Raw genomic sequence first — 23,251 nt, 5'->3', positions numbered from 1 at the left:
GACAGATTTAGAATTGTTTCATTTAAACTTTTGCCCCTGCTGTAGAGATCCTGAATTTCAACAGAATAAAATCATAATACCTCTTCAATATTTGTCAATTAATTCACCTGGTGTCATATTATGACACTAATCTTCATAAACCAATTTCTGACCCACTAACATGATATGAAAAAAAAAAAGATGGCTAACCGGAGATGAAGCCAAAAAATTGAATGTCAAATGAAATCAAAATTACAGACCTGGTATTCAAGTATTTATTGACATGCGTTTGCTATTCACAAACACAGCATAAATTCAAGACAGAAGGAACAAAGAGTTTGATGGGCTGTGGCTGCTTGGTTAATCATAGATCCAGCTCTCTGCACAACTCGTATATGATACCAGCTCCTCTGGAGTGAACCAAAGGTTTATCTCTGCGTTGGCACTATCTACTGAATCACTGCCATGGATGATGTTCCTGAAAGAGTAAACAGGAGCCATATGTTAACCCAATGGTGAAGAAATACACATGCGCACCTCTCATGTATTTTACCATATAAAAATTACATACCAAAATTACATTGTGGAAAACTACATACAATTTCCTCACCTGCCAACTTGAATGCAAAAGTCACCTCGGATGGTGCCTGGTTTCGAGTCTGCAGGATTGGTTTCACCCAGCATGACTCTCCCAGTCTTCACCACATCCATGCCTTCCCACACCTTTGGAGGGAAGAATATCACTTATCATTAAGTGCCCTTCTTCATCAATAATGAGTATATTTGCAATGATTTGACTAATTGTGTACCAATGTATACAAGATCTACCATGGCAACAATAGGGCCAGAATGCATGTATTTAACCAGGCCAGGAAAGAATGGTCGTTCACTAAGATCACTGTAGTGAGTCTTCAAGAGGTCTTCCGATGCCTGCAGGGCAACATGGAAAGAAAACAGCTGCATATATTTGAAAAGAAACAAATGTTGATGCACAAGTCCTCATGGATGTTTTACAGTGTCAATATCTCAGAACTTGAGTGCATCGTACATGGTGTATGATGCACTCAAGAGATCCTGCAGGTACGCACATGATCCCAAAAATCAGCTACCAACTTGATAAGCTACTATATACTGCTCATGCACACCCTTCTGTGAATTCAAATGGTTTATTACTAGAAACATTGAATGACTGATATATTACAAACACATTCAGTTTCTAATCTAAGAGAATTTCCATTTTGCACTTCTGATGAGCGATGTCTCCCTTAATGTACAAGAAGGCTAAATTGTAACACAAACAAAATGGAGAATTGGAATACCTACCTATTCACATGGCTGAATTATTAATGTTATGTTCTAAAACCTGTTTTTCTGAAGCTCGCACAAAGCTTTACCAGCACGTTAATGGCCTACACCTTTCATCAGAGGAACTGAGTATGTCAACCTAAAGCAACTACAGGTAACCAAGACCATGTGTATAAAGATGCACAAATAAATGCTTGAATACATTTAACTTACATGGAGAAGCTTCATACCGACAAGTTTAAACCCCTTCTGCTCAAATCGCTTGATGATTTTTCCCACAAGTCCTCGCTGCACACCATCTGGCTTTATGGCAATGAACGTGCGTTCTTCAGCTGAAGTCATTACCCTGAAACTTTAAGACATACAGGAACTTATGGATGAGAATTAGGCAACGCTCTGAAGGCACAGGTTCACATTTTATAACATTTTCCACACCGGCTATATGAGGGGCAATAAGAGGTCACACTGAGAAAACTATAACTGTGCCTATAACCAATAAAATGCCATATACACCAACCTAACAGTTCATTCTTACATGACGGCGATAATTACTTAGTTTCTCGTCTTGAGAGAGCAAGGGAAATAGGCCAGTTGGTTGCACAACCTGTCACCTGGAGATTTCCCCTGGTAATTTAATTAATTGCTGTCCCTGTACCAACCCTGCTGAGTGCAATGACTGAACAAGCAGCCTGGCGTCTTGAAGCGCCGGAAGCCATGCAGCGCCTTTCTTACTTACTGAAATATTTAATGACCCTTTCAGCTTCTTTTTGTGCAGCGCTGAAATTTTAATAACGCAACTAGATAAACAATATGGGAATGGAAAAACAAGAGTAAGCAGTAAGGCATTGTAATCAAACTGGCATTTATTTAAGGTATTACTCTAAATCGCTGCATATCTACACGCTCAGACCGCACGAAAATAACTCACAGCCAGCACTGAGATTAATACCGCTTCGTACGGGAAGCTCAGCTAGTTCTCAGTGCAGCATCCAGCCATTCTGTTAGTCATTTAGTGATCCCGGCAATGCTATTTATAGACCCATGAACTGCCAGCTTTGCCAAATTTGAGTTGGCTATGATAAAACTACAGTCATATCTAACACGCTAGCTAATCAAACAAATAAAAAAACGATTTAGTAGAAATATTATACATCAGCATCCCAAACGAAAGACAATAAATAGCTACATCATAATTAAAACCATGAGCGCAAAAACTACGAGTGGAATGTAACTAATCGAGGTCAGGCAGGTGATGTATGAAATATACCAGAGACCAAATTTAAAGCAAATTATTTATGCACATCGGTTAAAAATGGTATTCAAATTATAGCTACCTTTATTCCAAAAGAGATAGTCGTCTACTGCTCAGCAGCGGCAGCAGAGTGTCTTTGCCTAGAAAACTGATCAGGCTTATATGTGTGATGGAGGCGGGGATTGCCGCTGCTATTTAACAAGCAGAGGAACAGAGAAGCCACGCGGCGTTAACAATCCCACCTGCCTCATGTACGCATGTATACAGGACCTCGCGATTATACCTGTAAATGTTGGAATCTCACATTATTGATGTTTGCATACAAACATAAAAGCCAAGCAACGTGAACTCTGCAACCTGCAAAGCGCTGCATGTATTTTATACAGTAAATTCTGAAATATCTTCTAGTTTTTTAAAAGAAAATAGCAAAATAAAACAAAATAGTGCGATCGCTGCTATTGTTAAGATTTAGATAAGGCTTGAGTTGCACTGAGTTTCATTCTACAATCTGAATCACTTTTGACTTTAACATTTTGCTGTACTTATTCCTTAAATGGCATTCTAACCTTTGTAAATAATAAATCAAAAATCAAATCTTAATTATTCTTGACATACGTTGTCCTGTAATACCATAGCTACAGTTAGAATTTACTTAGGAAGATTAACCCAGACCATAATATAAATAGCAGCTGACATTTGGGTCATCAGGAATTATATATAATTCCTGATGACCCAGTTGGCTGCTGCCATTCTTACAGAGAAACCATAGCTGGATGAGAGCCTACAATATATCATTTAATAGGCAGACCAAAAATCCACCCTAATATTAAACCAAGTGTGCTTTAAACATCACATTACAGCAGCACTGGGAGAAGAAAACAACTCTTTTACAGACACATACAGCTGGTTTTGACAAGCTGAGGGCTTCCTGGCATCTGCTACAAGCTATTAGCTAGACAAAAGTAAGTGGGATCACGTGCAGACCAGTGATGGCTATATAAACTATTCGATTTGCAAGGAGCTGGCATGTCTAGTCACCAGACACAGAAGATGCCTCTAGATGCATTAGACAGCATTACCAGCACTTGATGGACTTTGATAGGGGTCGGATTGTGGGTTTGCATGAAGCCTGGTGGTTCTGTCAATTGCCTAAGATTTGGAGCGTGCAGGTGTCACAGTCGCCCGATGTTGGAACCAGTGGGTGCATGAGGGCACCATCATGGCGTCGTACCATGTTCAGTGATGAATCTTGGTTCTGATGACCGTCGCGTGTGAGTATTAGGGCGCCGAGGGGAAAAGACCAATCCTGCCAATGTTGTGGAGAGACACACCGGCCTTACTCCTGGCATCATGGTGTGGTGAGCCATAGGGTATGATTTCAGGTCATCTCTGGTAGTGATTCAGGGGACCCTGACGGCACAGCGCTATGTCAGTGACATATTGAGTCCACATGTGTTACCCCTACTGAGACAGCATCCTGATAGAGTCAACAAGACAATGCCCATCCCCACACGGCACATGTATCTATGGACTGACTGCGCCATGCTGAGGTCCTGCTGTGGTCTTTCCCCAATCGAACATGTGTGGGATCGGCTCGGATGTCAATCAAACCCAGTGCCAATCTGTAGGATCTTGAGGGTCAATGACAACAGCTGTTGGCCGACTTGCTGTATCGGGGGGGGTGCCACACCCTACTGACATGGGAACAGCAGTGTGCCCATACTGCCAACTCTGTTGTCTGTTTGATCTGATATTATAATCACTGCGATACAGTTGCATGACCTTTCATCACGTGCAGATTCATTTAATTTCCACCACTCTGTCTGGGTGCTTTTTTTTTGTCACTGAGTGTATGTAAAATCGAAGCTGGTTGTTTTCTCTACAGCTTCAATTTGTTTGTTTGTTTGTTTGTTTTTAATCACATTTTAAAAATACCCACACACACTCCCTGTTGATGGACAATGGCAGCACAACCTGTACCTGAGGGGATGAGGTGCACGCAAACACTCATGAATAATCATGCAGCCTTAGTGAGGAAAAATCCTTGCCTGCAGATACAACACAGGATGGGCAAAATATTCATAACAAATACAACAATAAAATAGCAATAAAAAATCTTAAAATTCAAAGAGAAGCAACCATATGTGCAAAAGACAAGCCAAACAACAATTTCTGCTCCTATATTATGGATGGGTTTCCTATTCCTGTTCCATCTTACAAGGTAATGTTTCCTGCATTATCATCACCCTGACCTGCAGCATCTGCAGGTTTCAGGAACCCAGTTCTACGTGTGTGGAATTTGCATGTTGGCCGGGTTCCGTCGTGGGAACAAATTGTCCCTAAGTATGAATGTGTGTGCGCCCTGCCTCAAGAGTGCATGTAAATTCCAGAATGTAAATTACGTATATTAATACCATAGCTTGTACATGAATGGAGGCCGTCTAATCAATTAATCAATAATTACAATTTTATAGGCACCTATTAACGTTAAGATACATTTAAATACAATTAACATCAAATTAATAGGCTATTCAATTTCGTTATTTTGGCAAATGCTCATATTATAGCAACAGATTTTTCTGGGCCATATACTGTAAAACATTTCACTTTATTTTAACGTGATTAAAAACTTTAGCAAGCTGTCAACTCTGGCGTGCAGTAATATCGTAATATCTGTATTATCTGTAATATCTGCCCGGCCAAAAAGTCGCCATTTGAATTTATTTCAGCAAATACTTAAGAGCCAATGACTGGATCATTTTTATAGCTCAGTTACGTTATTCAGCAATAAAGTGAAGTCAGCTGAGTACCTGAATCTACTGGCCAGGTTACACCTCCATCCATCCATCAGCAATGGATTTTTTCTTCCCTGTTGGCATGAGCATATTCCAGCACAAGAATGCCAAGATTCATTGAGTTTGAATTGTCAAAGAGTTGTTCAGGGAGCATGAGGAATCATTTTCACGTATGACTTGGTCACCACAGAGATGCGACCTTAACCTCGTTGAAGGTCTTTGGGATGTGCTGAAGGAGGCTTTATGGAGTGGCTCAACTCACTTGTCAATACCCGATCTCGGTGAGAAATGAATGCAAATCTGGATGAAAATAAAGGGTGAGATGTTGCATAAGCCTGTGGAAACAATGCCATGACAAATGTGCGCCATAATCAAAGCTAAAGGCTGTCCAACGAAAAATTCAAATGGCGACTTTTTTTTTTGGTGGGGCAGTGTACTGAGATACTAAAATCACAAAACACTGACTTAATCAATGGATTAATGCCTGGATCACTGTTCCATGTATTTAGTTAAACATTATCGCATTTTATTTCCTGAGAAGATTCACCATGACTGCAGAATGTAAGTTATTTAATAAGGTCAGTAGATGGCGCTGTAATCACATATGTTTTTGCACTGACGGGGTTTCTCTTCTGGTTTATTTTGGCGGCTTAACTGCTTTTGGATATCAACTAAATTAGAAAGGGTCTTAAAAATGGTTTTGAAATAATGTAACGTTATTTTCAGTAATGATTAGTTCCGTGTTATTGCCACTGCCAGGTTATTTAGAAATTTTAATAAGGCTTAAAGTCTTTCATGAATATAAAAACCCTCGATTTATTTCAAAACCAGAAGTAGCAAGAAACGCCTCACATGCTCACATACATTCCGGAACATTTAAAACCCATTCCTTTTTAAACATTCTTTTTTTTTACCAACAGTTGCCGCTAATTGTAGGAAACCTCCATGGCAATTCATATCAAAACATAACTAAATTGATTTTCTTGCTGTTGTTGTAATGTGACTAATGTTAAAGTTGAAGCTTGAGTTTAATTAAAGGCCCATAGTATCACAAAAATAAATTATCAACACAGCACTTATAGTTTAACGCTAACATCAAATAGTGCTTGTTAGAACTTTGGTTCATATGAACACCTTTAATAGTGATGCTTGCTTTTACGGTGATGAATTAAATAAAGATTTCCTTGCTGTAAAGGAATAGTAATTTGAAAGTTTTGTTCACAAGTTACTGTATATATATCGCCGTCAAAACCAAAGGCAAATCCAGTTTCCCAGAGTCACCTTGTTTTGCACAATTGGAGAACCCCATTCATTTTGATGCAGCAACGCTTCTGTCTTCCTCTACATGTTCACGAGCTGCAACAGCCCTAATTGAAAACTCATGCTTCACAAAATCTCCTATCTTGTATATAGCCAATAAACAAAGAGAATAATGGCACCCAGAGCATGAAGTTTATGAACATTTTGAAGTCTAACGTGTCTCAAACAGCCTGTTGAATTCGGAATTGTGTTCTCTTAATCTCAGCACTAGCTACTTAATCTTCGCTATTCCAAATATTTTTTTCCTCAGATTAACATTTTATATTAAATTACATGTTATTCATCTGAACATTTATTTTCCTTTTTTATGTCCACTGCCTGATGGCTTTCTACTAAATTATATTGTGAGATGAATGGTATCCACTGCACTTCTGTTGATGAAAAATGGCTCTGTCAACTAGTGGAAAACAGTATTAGTTCTATTAGTATTAGAACAGCTCCAATAATGCATAGAGCATGTGAATTAGCTATAGGCCTAAGTAATTAAATTTGGTGCTTCCTTTACTTTCAGAATGATCACTCCGTTGACGGGATAGGAATATACTTTTAACTTGCCAGCAGAGTCGTCTTTATTTCAAGGCCCTTAACCTTAATAAGCTCTTCAGGGTTACTGGATAAATGGCTTGGGGTCCAGCCATGAACATGTATGTTCACATTTCATTGGAGACTAATATAGGATTTGCAAATTTCATTGTACTTAAACTTACTACCTGTACAAAATAAAGGCGTATATTCTATAATTTGTAAGATAATTTATACTTTAGTATAAGATATACCCTGTATCTTGAAATTCATTGTTGTGATTGTATTGACCAACATAATGCACAGTAAACATACTAGTACCGTTTAAAGATTTAATGTTTTGTATCTGCATTTTCCTGGTAGTATCTTGTATGTGAAAGTGATTTGAGAATCTATTTCCGCTTTACAGCCGTTAGTTGTGCTCATAAATTAGTCCTAAAAAAATGAACCTCATGAATCTTATGCATGCTGTGATTCCCCCAAAATCAGTATTTCATTAGTTAATTGCATTGCATGTCGTGCATTGAGAAGCTTGTATGTTAATGCAACAGTAAGACAAAGCTACAGAAATTTGCATCCAACTGGTGTTTGACTTTAAGGCACTGTTTCGAGTGTCATTCCCTCCAGAGTCTTCCCCAGCTGTGTTCCCTATGCTGCCTGGGATCAGCTCTAGGCTCCCTGTAAACCTGTATCTGAGAATTGGTAGAAGGTGATAGGATAGGTCTATATGTAGAGAGTTTGTCAAGAGAGTTTGTATATGATTAGTCATCCTATAGGGGCCAAACACATTTTGCTGTTATTTGACTTACTCCTCCATTAGAAATTAAGAATTACTTTATTACTTTATTAATATTACATCGTATAAAGACACCCTATAGTTTATGATGTATGTGTTAGAATGTAAGTGTAGCAACAACGGGTGAGCATCCTTTACAAAGGCGCGGGGGGGGGGGGAACATAGGGAGACCCTCATAAGCTTGTTCAATGTAAGAACTCCTAACCTCCAAGGGAAAAGGGGGGGGGGGGATGTCAACAGCTGGCCGCCTTCAGTGCACAGCTGCTGTATCTGCTCTCTAGTCTGGCAGCCAGCTCTGACAGTCCTTTTGATGGGGACCTGGTTCGACAGGCTGCCATGACAGGTACAGTAGGTGCACTCATAGAAACATTCCTTTGATCCCGCTCTTATATATTTTACAGGTGCTCTGAAACTATCATTGGTTTACATGCAGGTTCACAACTATTATAGGATTGCTCACGGGACAGCAATTTATATATAGGAAGCACTACAAAGATCTGCAATCCAAAGTTTTTTTGTTTCCCTGCCTCCATCTCCTCCCCAGATACTTTTCAATGAAATAAGAACATAAGAACATAATCAATGCCAACTGCACTGGTGAAACTGGTAAGAGGGGAGGGGATGGCTGTCACACTTTATCTGCATTTCTGATCCAATCTTGCTTCTTCTGAGACTCTCGGTTTTACTCTGTGACCATCACAGTATTGAAAGTTGCATTCATTGTTACATTGTTACTTTAAATTCATTGTCATGGTATTAGTGTAATGATAAAGTTTTCCCCTCTGTTTAATCAATCAGTTTTATATTAAATCATTTAATGATCCATCACTATAAATTATTTAAATATAAATGTATTTGTGTTTTATTGATATGTTTAAATACAGAAAAACATGCATTTATTCTAATAGGCAAGTATTAAAAAGAATTTTACTTTAATTTGTTGTGGAAATACTTTGTTTACTATAAACTATTGACGTTTTTTGCTTTCTCTCTGTATCACACTGGCCTGGTTTATGCCTTGTCAGTCCACCTTTCTGGCAAATTCCTTTGTTTCCTGGGTGCAGTAAAGGGGAGGCATTGTAGCTGTAGTTGTAAATATGGTGCACTCAATGTAGTCCAGCTGACCGTGACAATCATTTCACTGCTCAGTAGCATCCACCACTCAATACAATGAAACTTTTATTCAGAATCTTTTAAGAACATTTGTGCCTTTTGTATCAAGGCACAAATAGAATGTTTGCTACACTTCATTGTCATGCAATGTGTGAACTCAACGTCATTCTGCAGAGATGCTGATAGCTACCAAACACAGTGATCCTGTAAAAAAAAAAAAAAAGTTAGAGTTCCTTTCTTTAGGGAGGGAAGCCTGTTCTTTGTCCATTCAAACCGTTGGAAGTTAATCCAAGCCCCCCCCCCCTCCCCCCCACCACACACACACACACACACACACACATGGCTGTGTCATACAGAGCTGGCTGTCTTACTCCTTAGGGCACCTCTGAGTATCGTCTGAGTCCTCTGGCCTCATGCTTACAGTTTGCCTAAATGTTGCTGTGATAAGAAAAGGATTTACAAGGTAAGCCCACTAACACCATTACTTTCTGGCTTGACAGGGATCTGACAGGGGGAGATCAATGGCTGGTATGGGAGCAGATGTGCCTGGATAAAACGACTTCTGAAGCTTCGGCTAAGGCAGAAGCTCATTTAGGCAGTCAGCCGTGGAGGTCAGCTGCCAGCGTCCAGTGATAAAATACTTCTTTCAGGTCCCTTTGCTCTCAGAATGTCTAGTGGTTCCCTGAGTAGGTAAAAGGGGAGGTGATAGTCATCACACTGTTTCTGCCGCTCTTATCATATACCAGCAACAATTCAGTAAACAGAGGGAGAAGCCTATCAGGGACGTGCGCAGAAACAAAGTCTTGGGTTGGATTTGTAGCTTCTGGACATGAAATGCCCAACACTGGATATGCGGATGGAAAAAGAGCAACAGGAAGCCATGTTTCTTCTCTTGATAAATGACTTTGTAAATGTTTAGTGCAACTCTTTGTTTGCTGACCCAACAGACACCAGGCATAACATCTACTGGTCAGATCCTGAGATTCCCTTTCTTGTACCAGTAGTTGAATAAGTCCATCTGGCCCCATCAAATGGTGTTGGGCTTGTACTGTATGTTTGGTGTGTGTCAGTTTTCAGTGTTATCCAGACTTCGTCACATTATCTCCAGTGGTTTGTATGAACTGGCATGTCACCAAGCACTGTTCCATCCCTTCTCACTAGAAATATGTCAGCATGAATGTAGATTACGTTTTTGAATGGTGCTTGCTTATTTATGATTAAGAATGAAGTAGTGACCATAATGTTTGTATTGAATTATGTCAAACTGAAATGTTAAATTATATATTCTTCATCTTCTACCACCTTTCTGGAGATGATGAGTACAATGGTGGAGGGATTTTTAAAGTCTGCAATGCTACTTTGATGTTATCATATATTGGACATCAAAGAAGGACTGAAAATATATCCTGAGTGCTACCTTACACACCAAAAAAAGTCAAGCTTGAAAAACTACACCCAGCTTTCTTGGGCTGGTCTGTCTACCGGCTGATGAAACATATTTTGCTGTCACACTAGATGCTCCAGAACCTACAGGCCTGCATTATTTTCTCCATCTGATTGCATGGTACAGTAAGTTTGACCTGAAGTATGTTACATCAATTGAAACCATTGCATGCCCTGTTACGGGGAAGCAGGCCATTTCAAGCACTGTTGCAGCTCAAAGGGAAAACCATAATTTGCGGACAGGTCTGTCTAAGCTGTCTTTGACCCCAGATTATCTCCATTTCTCCCTCAACAGGGACAGGAACAGATTTCACTTATGTCACATGCAGTGGGTCGAGGCACACTATTGCTTTTTTGTCATACAACGTATCTGATGCCGAAAAATTTGAAATACTGTGGAAAAAGAGAAAGCTATCGCCCTTTAGTTACCAAGGATTTTTTTGTATAATACAACATTTTGGGTGGACTCACAGAGACATGCTTTTAAAAATTACTAATGAAATAAAACTTTTCTGCTCGTAGACAGCATAATACAACCTCTCTCATTGATTATACTCTGAATTCACTGAATATACTATTCTGTACCCACTACCTTTTCCACATTACATTAAAGGTTTCTTGAGGAAATTGTAGGGACCTTTGATCTTGTATCAGCTGCATCACATCACCCTGATGGACTATGTTAGAAGATGGCAGGAAGTTGCTTTTTAATTCAGAGACTGTGATTCTGGTATTTACCCCCATCTTTAGTCTATCCAACTGAACCATTTCCTGATAATGGCTCTTGGTTTATTACATACAATAAAGCATCTGAAATAATTTGTCTATTACTCTTCCTCCAATGGATCAGTGGAAAACCGCCTGTAAATTGCAGAGGGACTGTACAAATCCTGCCTTTTGAAGTTCTTAATGGACTGCAGATTTACTCTGCATGCTACTGGTGTTTCAAGCATGGCTGATCAGAAGGTGTATCAGAACTAAAGCCCTAGATTCTGCACTTACCTGCAGCAGACAAAAATGTCATTTAAAAAGACAGAAATAAAAGATGAGTGTTGCAGAGCTGTTGAGGTGGTAAACAGGCTAACTCGTTGTTGACCTCGTGTTGACTTGTCATCGACCTGCTGGCTTAAAGAAATCTGAGATTTCTCATCGTTACTTTATTCTGCAATCTATAACATATTTACTTCCTCCACTATGCATCCTGTTTGTCAATGGGTGCCACTGTTTTGATTTAGATTGTTAGCTATCATTTGTTCTCACCTTCTGTTTTTTTATCTGTTTCATCTTGCAGACCTTTTTTGACATTTTTTAAATGCAAGAATAAAGACATGTCAACAGTCTTATGCTCGGCATATAAATCAGGTGTGCTTCTTTCATATCCAAAGCTATACATGGTTGTTGTAATTGTTGACAATGAGAAAGGCATAGATTTGAGCATGGACAGTAGGCACATGTCCCTACCAATACTGTGGGGGTACCGAGTGCGCTGGGGGGCAGGGGGTTTGAGGCTGATTTTGTCCCTAGCAATGCTGAAACCAAACCTATGCCCTTGATTCTTAGCACCATTTTATTCTGCGAGTGTTACTCAGTCATCTGTTCCTAGGTATTGCCACCAGATGGCAGTGTAACAAAGGCAAAAATAAAAAATAAAATGAAAATGGAACTGCATCCGTCCAGCTTCCACCTGCTATACTAGATAAGGATGGAAGATGTTGGGACATTACAGATCAGAATATTAATTCTGTTAGTTCTTTGGAGCCCTTTGTCAATGTTCAATTTAAGTGATCTCATGAAGATACAGTTTGTTTGCTTTTCCCTCTCATTCTATAGAAAATTGATATTAATTTCCATACTTAAAACAATTTCCCATTCCTAATAATCTAACATGGTAACATTTATGTAAAAAAAAACCCTTGTTGCAAACAACTTGAAACCACATAAAATGTGCATGGAAACATGATTCCATAAAATATGGAAATATCAAATAACAGTGACAATTCCTTTCTGTAACAAACAAGCATTGTATATTACTTACCGGTTCTAAAAAGGCAAACTGGAGTTGGTATTGATGGGGCTGAGCACCTCAGGAGGGTATATTTTAAAGTGCAGACATGGGGAAAAAATAGGAAAGGGGTCAATAGCCTTCTTTGTTATTTACACATTGATACACCCACTCCTATTGATTGTTATTGTCTAAATTAAAACCTTTCTGGAGCAGCCTATGGGCCTGGCTGTAAATGGCACGCTCCCAGGGAAGGTGGTCTATCCACCCACATCTCCACCTCCCACCCAGAATTTTCTGATTTTTTTTCCCCTCAGCTTAAATGCAATAGTGATACTGCAATCACATTCACAATATGCCGCAAATTTAAAATCATCTAATTTCAATATTAAGATAAGATAAGATAAGATAAGATAAGACGAACTTCATTTATCCTGAGGGAAATTCTTTTGTCTTAAACATGCTCAGTGCAACAAGAGGAATAAAGATGACAGTAAAGAGCTTTAAAAGAACAGTAGTAATAGTGTAAAACAGAATAACAAAATAAATCTAACAAAGTAGCAAATAACTATAACAAATATAACAAAATAACAGATAATTAGTGCAAGTGGTTTTGAAAAGTGACAGTGTTTGTGGCATGGATGAAATGAGATAGCAGCTTGTGATGAGGGGATGAAACAAACATTCAATAGCATACAGGTGAGTAAATAAAAAGCAGATGAGTAATATTGTACAAATATTAATATTGTAATATTGTACAATATTAGCATACTGCTCAAAACAAAACATATTTCAGAATCAAATGAGAATGAAAATGTTAAAGTATATTTAAGAGTATGATAAAGTTATAGACAAAAACTTACTATCGCTATTTTAGTGTTTTACATTACAGTGTACTGTAATTAATATATGAACAGTGTTGTGCTAATTATCAATAGCTAGAGAATAGCGGACACATGATTTTTTTGTTAGCAAATATTATTTTGCAAAATAAAACAGAAACAAACAATATAATATGTAAACACTAGTGTCACAGCCCATAAAAGACCCACCTGACAAAGCTGATGAAGGTAAGGGATCAAAACTATTTATGTAAAAGCTTTATTATCTCACTGGTCTTTCAACATTTCCTTTCTGTCAAACCATAGAATTGCATTCAATTCTATGAGTCTATCTGCTGGCTGCAAACATCATTCATCTTCGCAACCAGGGATTGAATCTGTCTCGTCACAAGCAGCACATCTCTCAAGATTAGTCAGCTAGACTAAAGACGTGCGTCTCCAGCATAGGGAACCAATCAAACTCTAGCAGATACTCCACAGGGGTGACTTCAATTAAGAATTCAATTAACAGCCTAATAAAATTTTGCAGGATTGCCAGAAAAAGAACTAGCATTCATAGGAGGTTAGCTGAACTGTAGTTTAAACCGATTAATAGATATTATTCTTTATTTTTCAGTCTATAAATGTACCACACAATTTATTATTATACAATTTAATAATCTATTTCTACCATAACGGTCATGTTTTGATGTGAAGTTACATATCTGAAGGTCTCCGTTGTATTTTTGGATTAGAAAATATATATGGGACAATTTTTAGATGTATTGTTACAAATTTTTTGTGTCCCAGTAAGAGGACCACATTGAACGGCTTTTTATATTGAAACGTGCTGCTTCAGTACTGCCGTGTTTCAAAGAACCTCAGCATTTTTCTGCTCATTTAGGTTGGTAAAGACTATGACCTTTTCACAGATATTCAAAAAAGGCCTCCCTTTTTGTGTTGCACTTTTTGTGGTATTTATCAAATACTTCTAATTATACATTCTTTGTACTGCAAAGGTCAGTTTCGTTCCGATTTCTAAAATGTGTCTGTATGTTACAGTTATTTATGTTCAGGAAGCTTTCGGATCCACAGTGATCAAGCTTGATCAGATATTATGAATTCCCCAGGTGAACAAATATGGACAAAATTCACAAAAAATGTTAGCTGGAAATTATTATCTTTTTTGAGTTTTTGGTTGTTGTGTAAAAACAGGAATGATCTTTGTATCAGTATGCTTTGGTTTGGCCCTTTTATTCTACCTGAATAAAAATATTGAACTCTCTATTTATCTATCTATTTGCTTGGTTTTTTAATTTTATCTCCTGGGAATGGTGTGCTATTTCTGCCTATTTTCTGAAAGCTTTCTGTAAGTTATTAAAGCCAAAAATCATGGACTGGAGCCTGAGCATTAAATGTAATGTGGCATTTAGAGACTTCACAGACCGATTCTCTGACACAGACCTCAACAGGACATGCCTTATAAAGAGGTGATCCTTTGCTAACAGACGTATTGTGAAGGCAAGCATGATTGATGCTGTCTAGGCTGACAGCATGTGTTGAGAAACCCAAGTCCTTTCTTTTTAACTTTTCAAAGCAGTACTTGTCACAGTGCTCTGAATTTATCGATGACACTAATAACCAGGCTTCTCTAACATTCTTTCATCATTGGTCAAATAATATGGTCTGTGTGTATTTGCGTTTCTGCCTCTCATCACTGCCAGAGAAAATTTCACTTCAGCTGAAAAGTAAGACATCTTTCATTCCCAATCATCTAGCCATTGTGATCGTCAAAATCTTGTGATGAGGGCAACAAAATATTTATAAACCTATGGTGAAATGTACAGCCTTACACTGATGAAAAACGGCATAACCAAACTACTATGTACTATTATGATGCATTACATTTAACACTCTATAAAGGCATTATACAGCCTAGATTCAACATGCAAGTTGCACTGAATACGTGTTATGTTGTTCTGAAATCCAAGGCTGGATCAGTTGAAGTTCATAACCAAGTCTAGGAAAGTTTCACAATTACTGTGGGCAGCCAGATTTTCTTGTCTCATTTAAGAGGCTCAAATGGCAAGGTAATGATCAGAGTAGCCGTCGATGGGTAACGAGAATGCACTCTGCAGTCTTTAGTGTAATATTTTTCTTTTTGATATATTCGAGATTGTGGTGCAACAAAATGTTGCTAAATTCTCATCTAACGCAAGAGATAGAGAACAGAGCTGCTGTTTTAATTAACATTCTAACAAGGGTACCTGTCTGTATTCAGTTCAACATAAACATTTTTTTGTTGTTGTGATGTTGTGCCTTGTTGCCTTGGTAATAGAAAAAGTAAGTCTACCTCCATGACACTAAGGGCACGGACATGACCTGATATTTAGAGAGCATTCCAAACACAATGTTCTTTATTAATGAACGAGCCAGGGAGATAGTTGCTGCTTGTACACAGTTATTGCCATACAACCAAAGTGCATGTTTTGTTAAAAGCACCGGAAGTCAGTCTGGCTCGCGCTTTATTGTGCCAGAGATAACAATAAAAACATTTATAACTTTGGTTATAACTTTCCTAGCGTTTCAGAGTCCTGAGGGGGTAATTCCTTGTATTCTCCATAAAACCTGTGTTGATGACATAAGGCAGCCATTTTGCAGCAGAACTACACCACAGATCAGTCTTCAAATTTCACCACAGTGCATTAGCGAATGACTGCAAGCATTGGAGACAACAGAGAAAATTAATGGGATCAGGTGGAGCTCTAGTGGTCTGGAGCTGCACACTAAGAAACCACTGGGCAAATTGATCTGAGAGGGATGTAATGGCTAATGACTTTCTGAAGAGAGCAGAGCTATTTTTTGATTGGTAAGTGAGAATCGCTGTCCTGAATTTGATTCCCGGCAGGACAGGTAGTCAGAGTGCATGCAGAGATGGGTATTTTGTGAAAAAGACAATGAAATGAGTCAGGACAATGAAATGGCAAAAGAACTCAAAACTTGCATCAGACTTGGGACAGGTGCCGTGGTCAGTAATGGTTGGGGAAAACACTAAATCAATGATTCATTTTGTGAGAATGAGAGATAGGTGGAGCAAATCAACACAGTTTGACCCTGGTGGTAGTGGCGGGTGGGTGGGGGGGGTTGTGTGGGAAATGGATGGTTGTTGTATAGGCAGAATCCCAACATCCTACTTCATGCAGTTCTGCTCTGAGGGATGACCTGAGTGTTAGCATTAGTCTTTGGGAGCCTGGAAGCCACCGTGCTAGCAGAGAATAAAAAGAATATATCTAAAATGTCCCTTAGTCCAAATCTCTGACTTTATTTAAAAAATAAAGTCAGAGAAATATTCCAATGAGAACCGGTTTGTTAAAATGCTTTTTATACGGTGGAAAACATAACTAGCATTCGGATCTGTATCTGTTTTGGAAGGTTACAATTTCTTTCAGTGCAGCCAAAAAGAGCCACAGCTATTGTTACTATGTAGTTTGCATTTGCAGTAAGAGGGGAGGTAGTGAGAGTGTATTGCTGGTACTCTGTGTGATTTGTCAAGGACACTGGAGGTCCCTATTAGTACAACATTAACTTGTCGTCACCCACAGCTTCCCTCCTAGAAACCTCGGCTTTGTCTTCATTAAACTCCCCTGACAAGCCTTCTCAATCGCCCGGCATAGAGGTCCTCTGTAAACCATTTATTTTGTCAAGACTGCAGAAAGGGAGATGCAGCTTAAAATATAATACCCACGTTCTGTCACTTGTAACTCAGATGCTTCCTTTGAAACTAATTATTCTTGTGAGTATTCCACATTTATATTTTAGTTTCTGAAAAATACTGCTATACACCGCAACATTCAATGCCACGATGTTTGCTAGTTATCCGACAGACTAGATGGACCTAAAAGTGAACAATATGTAGTATACCTGCAGAAAAAAATAATCTCAGCAAAGTGTGTCGAGCTGCTCTGATAATAAGCATATGCCTTCATGAATACATTTTTGCTGAGATAGGACAGAGGTGCGGTCAACACTAAAAAAATAAATTCATGTTAATGCAAAAGTGCACGATCTGATTCGAGACCTTATGAAAGTGCAGGGCCATCTTTGGTATTCACAGCACTCCCCTCCTTGTGAGTCTGGAGTCCTAGTATTATCTCAATGGAGGAACTCATCCATTATTTAAAAAGTAGCTGCAGTCTTCAATAATTCCTACAGGATCCATGCCTGATACATTGCCACTGCACTGTTTTGATTCCCTGAATGCTTCTCAGAAATCCAAAACATATTTATTGGCTGTATAATTTGCTTGGATTAGACAGGGTGGGTAATAAATATGTATAGTGTAGAGGCATAAATGAGTCTAGAGATTTTGCAAAGTAAAAAGTGCATCTTTGTGTGCTTATAAGAAACAATTCTTCGTTAAAATGAAAACTTTGCATATCTCCTAGGATTCGTCTCAATGTTATGTTCTAGCCAGTTGCGTATACTTTTTTCAGCTGGCATTATATTTAAATTTATTATTAATCTGTGTTATGAAGAAAATGAGACTTATTGCATCCTATCGGCTTTGTATTTATTTATTTTTTTAAATAGGAAGACAATATTGTCCAATCACTCTGCCATCTTCGGACTTCGTCAAACATGAGCATTCAGAATTACAGTGGTCTGCAATTTTGTAGTTTTGCCAACAGATGGCAATATTAACCAGTGAAATCCTTTTGCATCCTCCCATACCTGCCATCTGCAACCTATTTATCTATAATGCATAGTCAGGCTATAGGTCAACTTATTTGAATGACCATATGATGAATAGATCCAGGACACCGTTTGAGATCAAGTACATTTCTCAAACTTTTCCCCCTCTGTCTTATCATGTTTCCTTATTATGTTTCCTTTCCTGCATGACTATTCATTCAAAATGTGCACTCAGTAAAGATGATGAATGGAAAACGCCTAATGGACTGTCTTCTAATGGAACTAAAGACGGACGTTAGAGGACACGGTATTTTCTCTTTTGGTTGAAAGAATTTGTGTGCGTGTCTCATTTTTTGGTCATTAAAATTCCACACATCTCAGGTGGCTTGCTTCTCATCACACCTCAGGTATCGATAGGGAGAAGAATGTTGCTGGGGAAACCACTGCAGGGCTGTTCTCCATACAGCTGTCTTCTTTCACGTGTACGAGTGTCTTCGTTTTTTTCTTTGGTTGAGTGCAATGAGTCCTTGAAAAATGTGGTGATATTGTATGGCTACGGAACACACCTGGACATCCCTGCAAGCATTTAATAAGCCTCTTCATCATTTTCTAATGAATAAGGAAGATCCACATAGATTTAACATTAACCTCATCAAAAGTCCATTAGAGTAGACTACCAATAGTCACCTTATACCCAAGGGAGTCACAGATGCATAGAATCGCCTCATACGATTCTTATAGCCTCAGCAGAATGCACGTGTTAATGACAATACAAACAAACTTGAAGAAAGCTCATTTTGGCTGCACCTAATTTTTCACCTAATAATACCATGTCTAATAACAGAAGACTTTTAGCAAGATGCTAACATATCTTTTAAACAAAACAGTGGATCAAAACGAGAAATAACTTGATAAAAAAGCACAGGAAATGTGGCATCCAGTCAACATCATACAGAAATCAAATGTAAAAGATTTGAAGATGGACTTCTCACAATTCAAGCTTTCAGCAACTTCCACAGCAGACAAATTGAGAACAGCATGTGCACACAATCACCTTGTTATTTTAAAATGTCCCCAAAATTCTCAGTTAACTAACATTTTATATATAAATACAGAAAGCAACATGATCATTTCTCTTCTTATAATGCATGTCTTGCAAGTCAATTAAAGATAGTGCAGCTGTGATATTTCAGGTAATTACTGAAATACTCAAGAGCATATTTTTTATCAGAAGTCCCATGGTGACTGGCTGTAGGGATGAAGAGTGATGTTTAGGCGTGTGTCTCATCGTGTTGTGTCAAACAATGGATACAAGAGAATTAGAATATGTTCCTTATCAGCTAATTATAGATTGCATTGTGTTGGCCCTCCTACTTCAAGATGGAGGTATAGGTAAAGAGATATTTTAAAGTTTGACTAGTAATATTTTGTTGGTTGATATTTCTGAAATACATTTTCTTTAATATGTTTTAGTTCTAAATCTCACAAATAAGATGAACAAAGGAAGGTCATTAACAGACTCTTATTCTTATTGTTCGGCAATTTTATTTCAAAGGTTATTTAAAAAAACATTTAAAAAAAAAATTAAACTGAAGCCATGACTGCATCCCTACATATTTATTATTTCCTTCTCAGACACATTTTTCCCTTTCAGCCATATTTTTAAACCTTACACCAGTATTGTAATAATAAGGTTAAATTATGCCTGAGATGAGGAGGAAAAATCCTGCTGTTTTGGATGTAAAGAAACAAGGTGTCTATTCAGGGAGAGGTAAAGGACATAGATGGTGCATAATAAGAATGAGGTTCGGAATTTTCTATCAAGGCTTTTGCGGTATATATAATTTACCTGGATTGTGTGTATCTGCACCGGGGAGTGGGGGGGCATGAAGTCCATTATATACCATATGCCAAGTCTATACCAGTTGTGTACATTACCCTTCTTTGAATATTACATCTGACATTTCACTTTCAGGAGTTTCTCCATTTTTCTTTTTGTTTCATGAATTTTCTATTTAGGTCACAGAGAACACCCCGTCCCCCAAAATTGCTTGGCATGTCACAGGGCTAAATTGTTAGATAGTGACCTTAGGGTAATGTTCCATATTGGTTATTTTATATCTTACAAGAAAAATGTACACCTGTAAGCATGGGTGCAACAACTAATTTAAAACATGAACCAATGGTTGTCAATAAAGATGCAATCTGGACATATTTTCCATTATTTCGCTTTCAGGTTATATAGCCAATTATGCTTTATTTTATTCTGGGTGGTGCATCATAAATAATTCATAAAACATTAGATTGGTAATGATATAATTACGTCTTCTCATGCCCAAGTTCTAATTCGGTAACCTCAAAGGCAAGATATTAATTCATTTGTATTTAAAATGCCATTATGGTGATAACCTCAGTCTGACTTTGCTAGCTTCACTAGGATTGACTTTTGATAGCTACAGTTGTCAAAGGACCATATATTAGTCCAACAGAGGTACAGATTTAAATTGATTTAATGATTTAATATGTCTTCAGTGTCATATGAAATGACGGTCACATTTTTCTATTAGGAAAATTAAGTATGAGTAAATCAAACCAGTCATTTCCATTTTTTAATCTAAATCTGTCTTGCAGCTGCTTATTCTGCAATTGCTTATCCTGCTCATGGGTGCAAGGTTGGGGTACACCCTGGATGGGATGACAGTCAATCACAGGGCACACACACAATACACACATTTAGAGTTGCCAATTAGTCTAACTACATGTCTTTGCACTGTCAGAGAAAGTCTGTGAGGGAGAGAGAACATGCAAACCCTACATGCAGACTGGAGTTCAAACCCTTAACCCAGGAGACATGTGATGACAGTGGCACCCCTTTGTCAGCTAAATGCTGAAATATTGCTGTAATGATTCACTGCAAAATTTCCTATTTAAAAATTAGCTCACTCCATCTGCCAGTGGATTTATAGCTTCACAACTCGTAGGAGGCAGTATGTGTAGTTATGCTCATACTATTCAGACTGTCTTAGTGTACTTCAATAAGAATGACCACCCCTTCAGAGATGAATGAGTCAAAATATTGAAGAATATGGTTCCCAACATCTTTGTGGGCCTCATTGTATTTGATACCATTGATATTATGGAAGTAACATAACTTTGAAATTGATAATGGACAATGCAAAATGTAATAAAATGGAATTGTGTAACAACTCAACAAAATGTGAATGAAGACATCCATTTTGGTTGTTTATTACATAATGCACCATATTATTCCATTTGGTTACGCTTCGTAATACATTACATTATCCTTCATTATACAATACTTAATTGTACATTAATACCAAAGGTTATATGGTAATAATACACATTATAATCATATAATGGATATAATGTTTGTTACACTTTGTCGAGTTATTACATAATGTGGTGTTATTACATAATACGTTGTTACACCTATATTGCTTTTCATTTGCTGCTCAAAAATAAATGATGCAGCCATCCGGGTGGTTGATGGAACTTACAAGGAAGAAACACAGAAGCTCAGATATTCCCTGGACCAATAAAAAATATCCATAATCCATTGCAATTGGTCTTGCTACAGCCAAGAACCTTCCTTGAAGCTTCTATGGAACCACAATGGAAAACATCTTCACATCCTCCCATCACTGACTGGCTTGGCACCACTTGTGACCGATCCAAAGGCAATAGCAGAAAGTTACCAGATCTGCAACAAAGATTCTTGGCTGTAGTCCTAATTCCATTTAAAACCTGCACAACTACAGATGAAGGATTTGAGTTGGCAAGTACCAGCTGTTCTATGGACTCACTTATGGAAATCAATACAGGGTCCTCAAATTCAAAATAGAACATATGAAAAGCCTTGTCTTGTCTTCCTTGTCAACAAGCAACTCTAGAACATGTATACTCTTTCTGTGCTCCACATTCTACTACCCGTATTGAATGCGTGTTTTCACTATCCTTAACATAAATCACATTTAAAAAGTAAGAAGCATAAAAAACAGTTCCTAGTATTATTGTTTACTCTATGTGTCTTTATGCTGTTTTTCAGTTATTATAAAGCTGCAGCTTATCTCCGATAGCATTGATAATTTAGTTAGATGTACACACATATTCCAGAGGAAATTTATGCGAGTGTACACATATAAAAATGACACATGCTAACAATAACCCATCAATAAATTCGATATCTTGTTTTAATTTTTATCCTATGGATCTTGTAAATTAAAATTAGCCTTGAATTAACTTGCACACCCTGTTTTATTTAATAAATTTTAAATTTTCATATGTATGCAACAACATCATATTGTACATTGATAAAATGAAGAAATAAGTAAACAGGAGAGGAAAAATAAGAGAGGAAAAATCAATAGTTAGTGTATTAGTTATGAGTATTAAAACATCCTGTGACTTAAAGGGGACCTATTATAATTTTCCAGTTTTTACATTTCCTTTAGTGTGTTATATAGCTTTATGTGCATGTAAATGGTCTGCAAAGTCTTAAGGGCCAGAGTTGGTGAGGTCACCTAGGCAAACAATCCTTATTGGCCGCCTACCTGCAAGGATCTATCTGCAGACTGCAATACAGGGATGGAATGTGTACGGCAAGCTGACCAATCAGAGCACGCTGGGCTCCTCAGGGGTGAGGCATAAAGTTCTAACGGAGCTTTTCTGACAGAGTTATAGACAAAGTGAATAGATATGTACAGTATGAGAAAAATAATGTGATTTTGAAACTTTGTAGCACGTAAATCTATTCTAGTACACACCAAAATATAACTGTGAACAATGTAAATGAGCATAACAGTGCCCCATTAACACACTACTCAGCAACGAACAGTATCGCCTCTGACCTCCAGGCTTTGCGACCTTAATCCCCACCCTTGCTCTGAGTTTGCATGGTCTGCTTAGGTTGCGTGAGATTTAGTCTTCTCTCACAGCCCATACAATAATGAAAATCAGTTCCCCTAAATGGCCTGCAGTGTGTGAATCCGTGTGCAGTGTGATGGGTGAGCATCCTGTCCACAGTGTCCTGTGTCCATGTGCTTCCTGGAATAGTCTCCAAGTTCTACATGAACCTGTACTGGATAAGTAATTGGAAGAAAGATGGGTGGTTTTTTGTAATGACAATGCAATTCAACAGCTGTCATTATAATGTAATTAGTTGCATTTTTAAATGTCTCTAATCCCTTGTTT

The 23,251-nt window shown here is 38.0% G+C and overlaps 1 protein-coding gene across 3 annotated transcripts in view; it reads right to left on the bottom strand.

Annotated features, from left to right (window-relative positions):
- Positions 1–240: 240 nt before the first annotated feature.
- nme2a (NME/NM23 nucleoside diphosphate kinase 2a) overlaps positions 241–23,251 on the bottom strand; it is a 130,361-nt gene continuing 107,350 nt past the window's right edge. The window contains exons 1-5 of one of the 3 annotated variants that reach the window (XM_023791194.2): positions 2,619–2,729; positions 1,498–1,636; positions 808–909; positions 590–702; positions 241–457 (exon numbers count right to left, since the gene is read on the bottom strand). In XM_023791194.2, the coding sequence (XP_023646962.1) occupies positions 340–457; positions 590–702; positions 808–909; positions 1,498–1,626 (462 nt within the window). In that variant the 5' untranslated portion in view covers positions 1,627–1,636; positions 2,619–2,729 and the 3' untranslated portion in view covers positions 241–339. Of the gene's footprint in view, positions 458–589; positions 703–807; positions 910–1,497; positions 1,637–2,020; positions 2,223–2,618; positions 2,730–23,251 lie in introns of those variants that run through there. The other 2 variants (XM_023791195.2, XM_072712201.1) reach the window with 2 other exon arrangements.

This window comes from Paramormyrops kingsleyae, chromosome 5 (genome assembly GCF_048594095.1).
Source record: "Paramormyrops kingsleyae isolate MSU_618 chromosome 5, PKINGS_0.4, whole genome shotgun sequence".
NCBI classification, from domain to species: domain Eukaryota; kingdom Metazoa; phylum Chordata; class Actinopteri; order Osteoglossiformes; family Mormyridae; genus Paramormyrops; species Paramormyrops kingsleyae.
The sequence above is the reverse complement of the archived record's forward strand: the minus strand, read 5'-3'. Positions and strand labels throughout refer to the sequence as shown.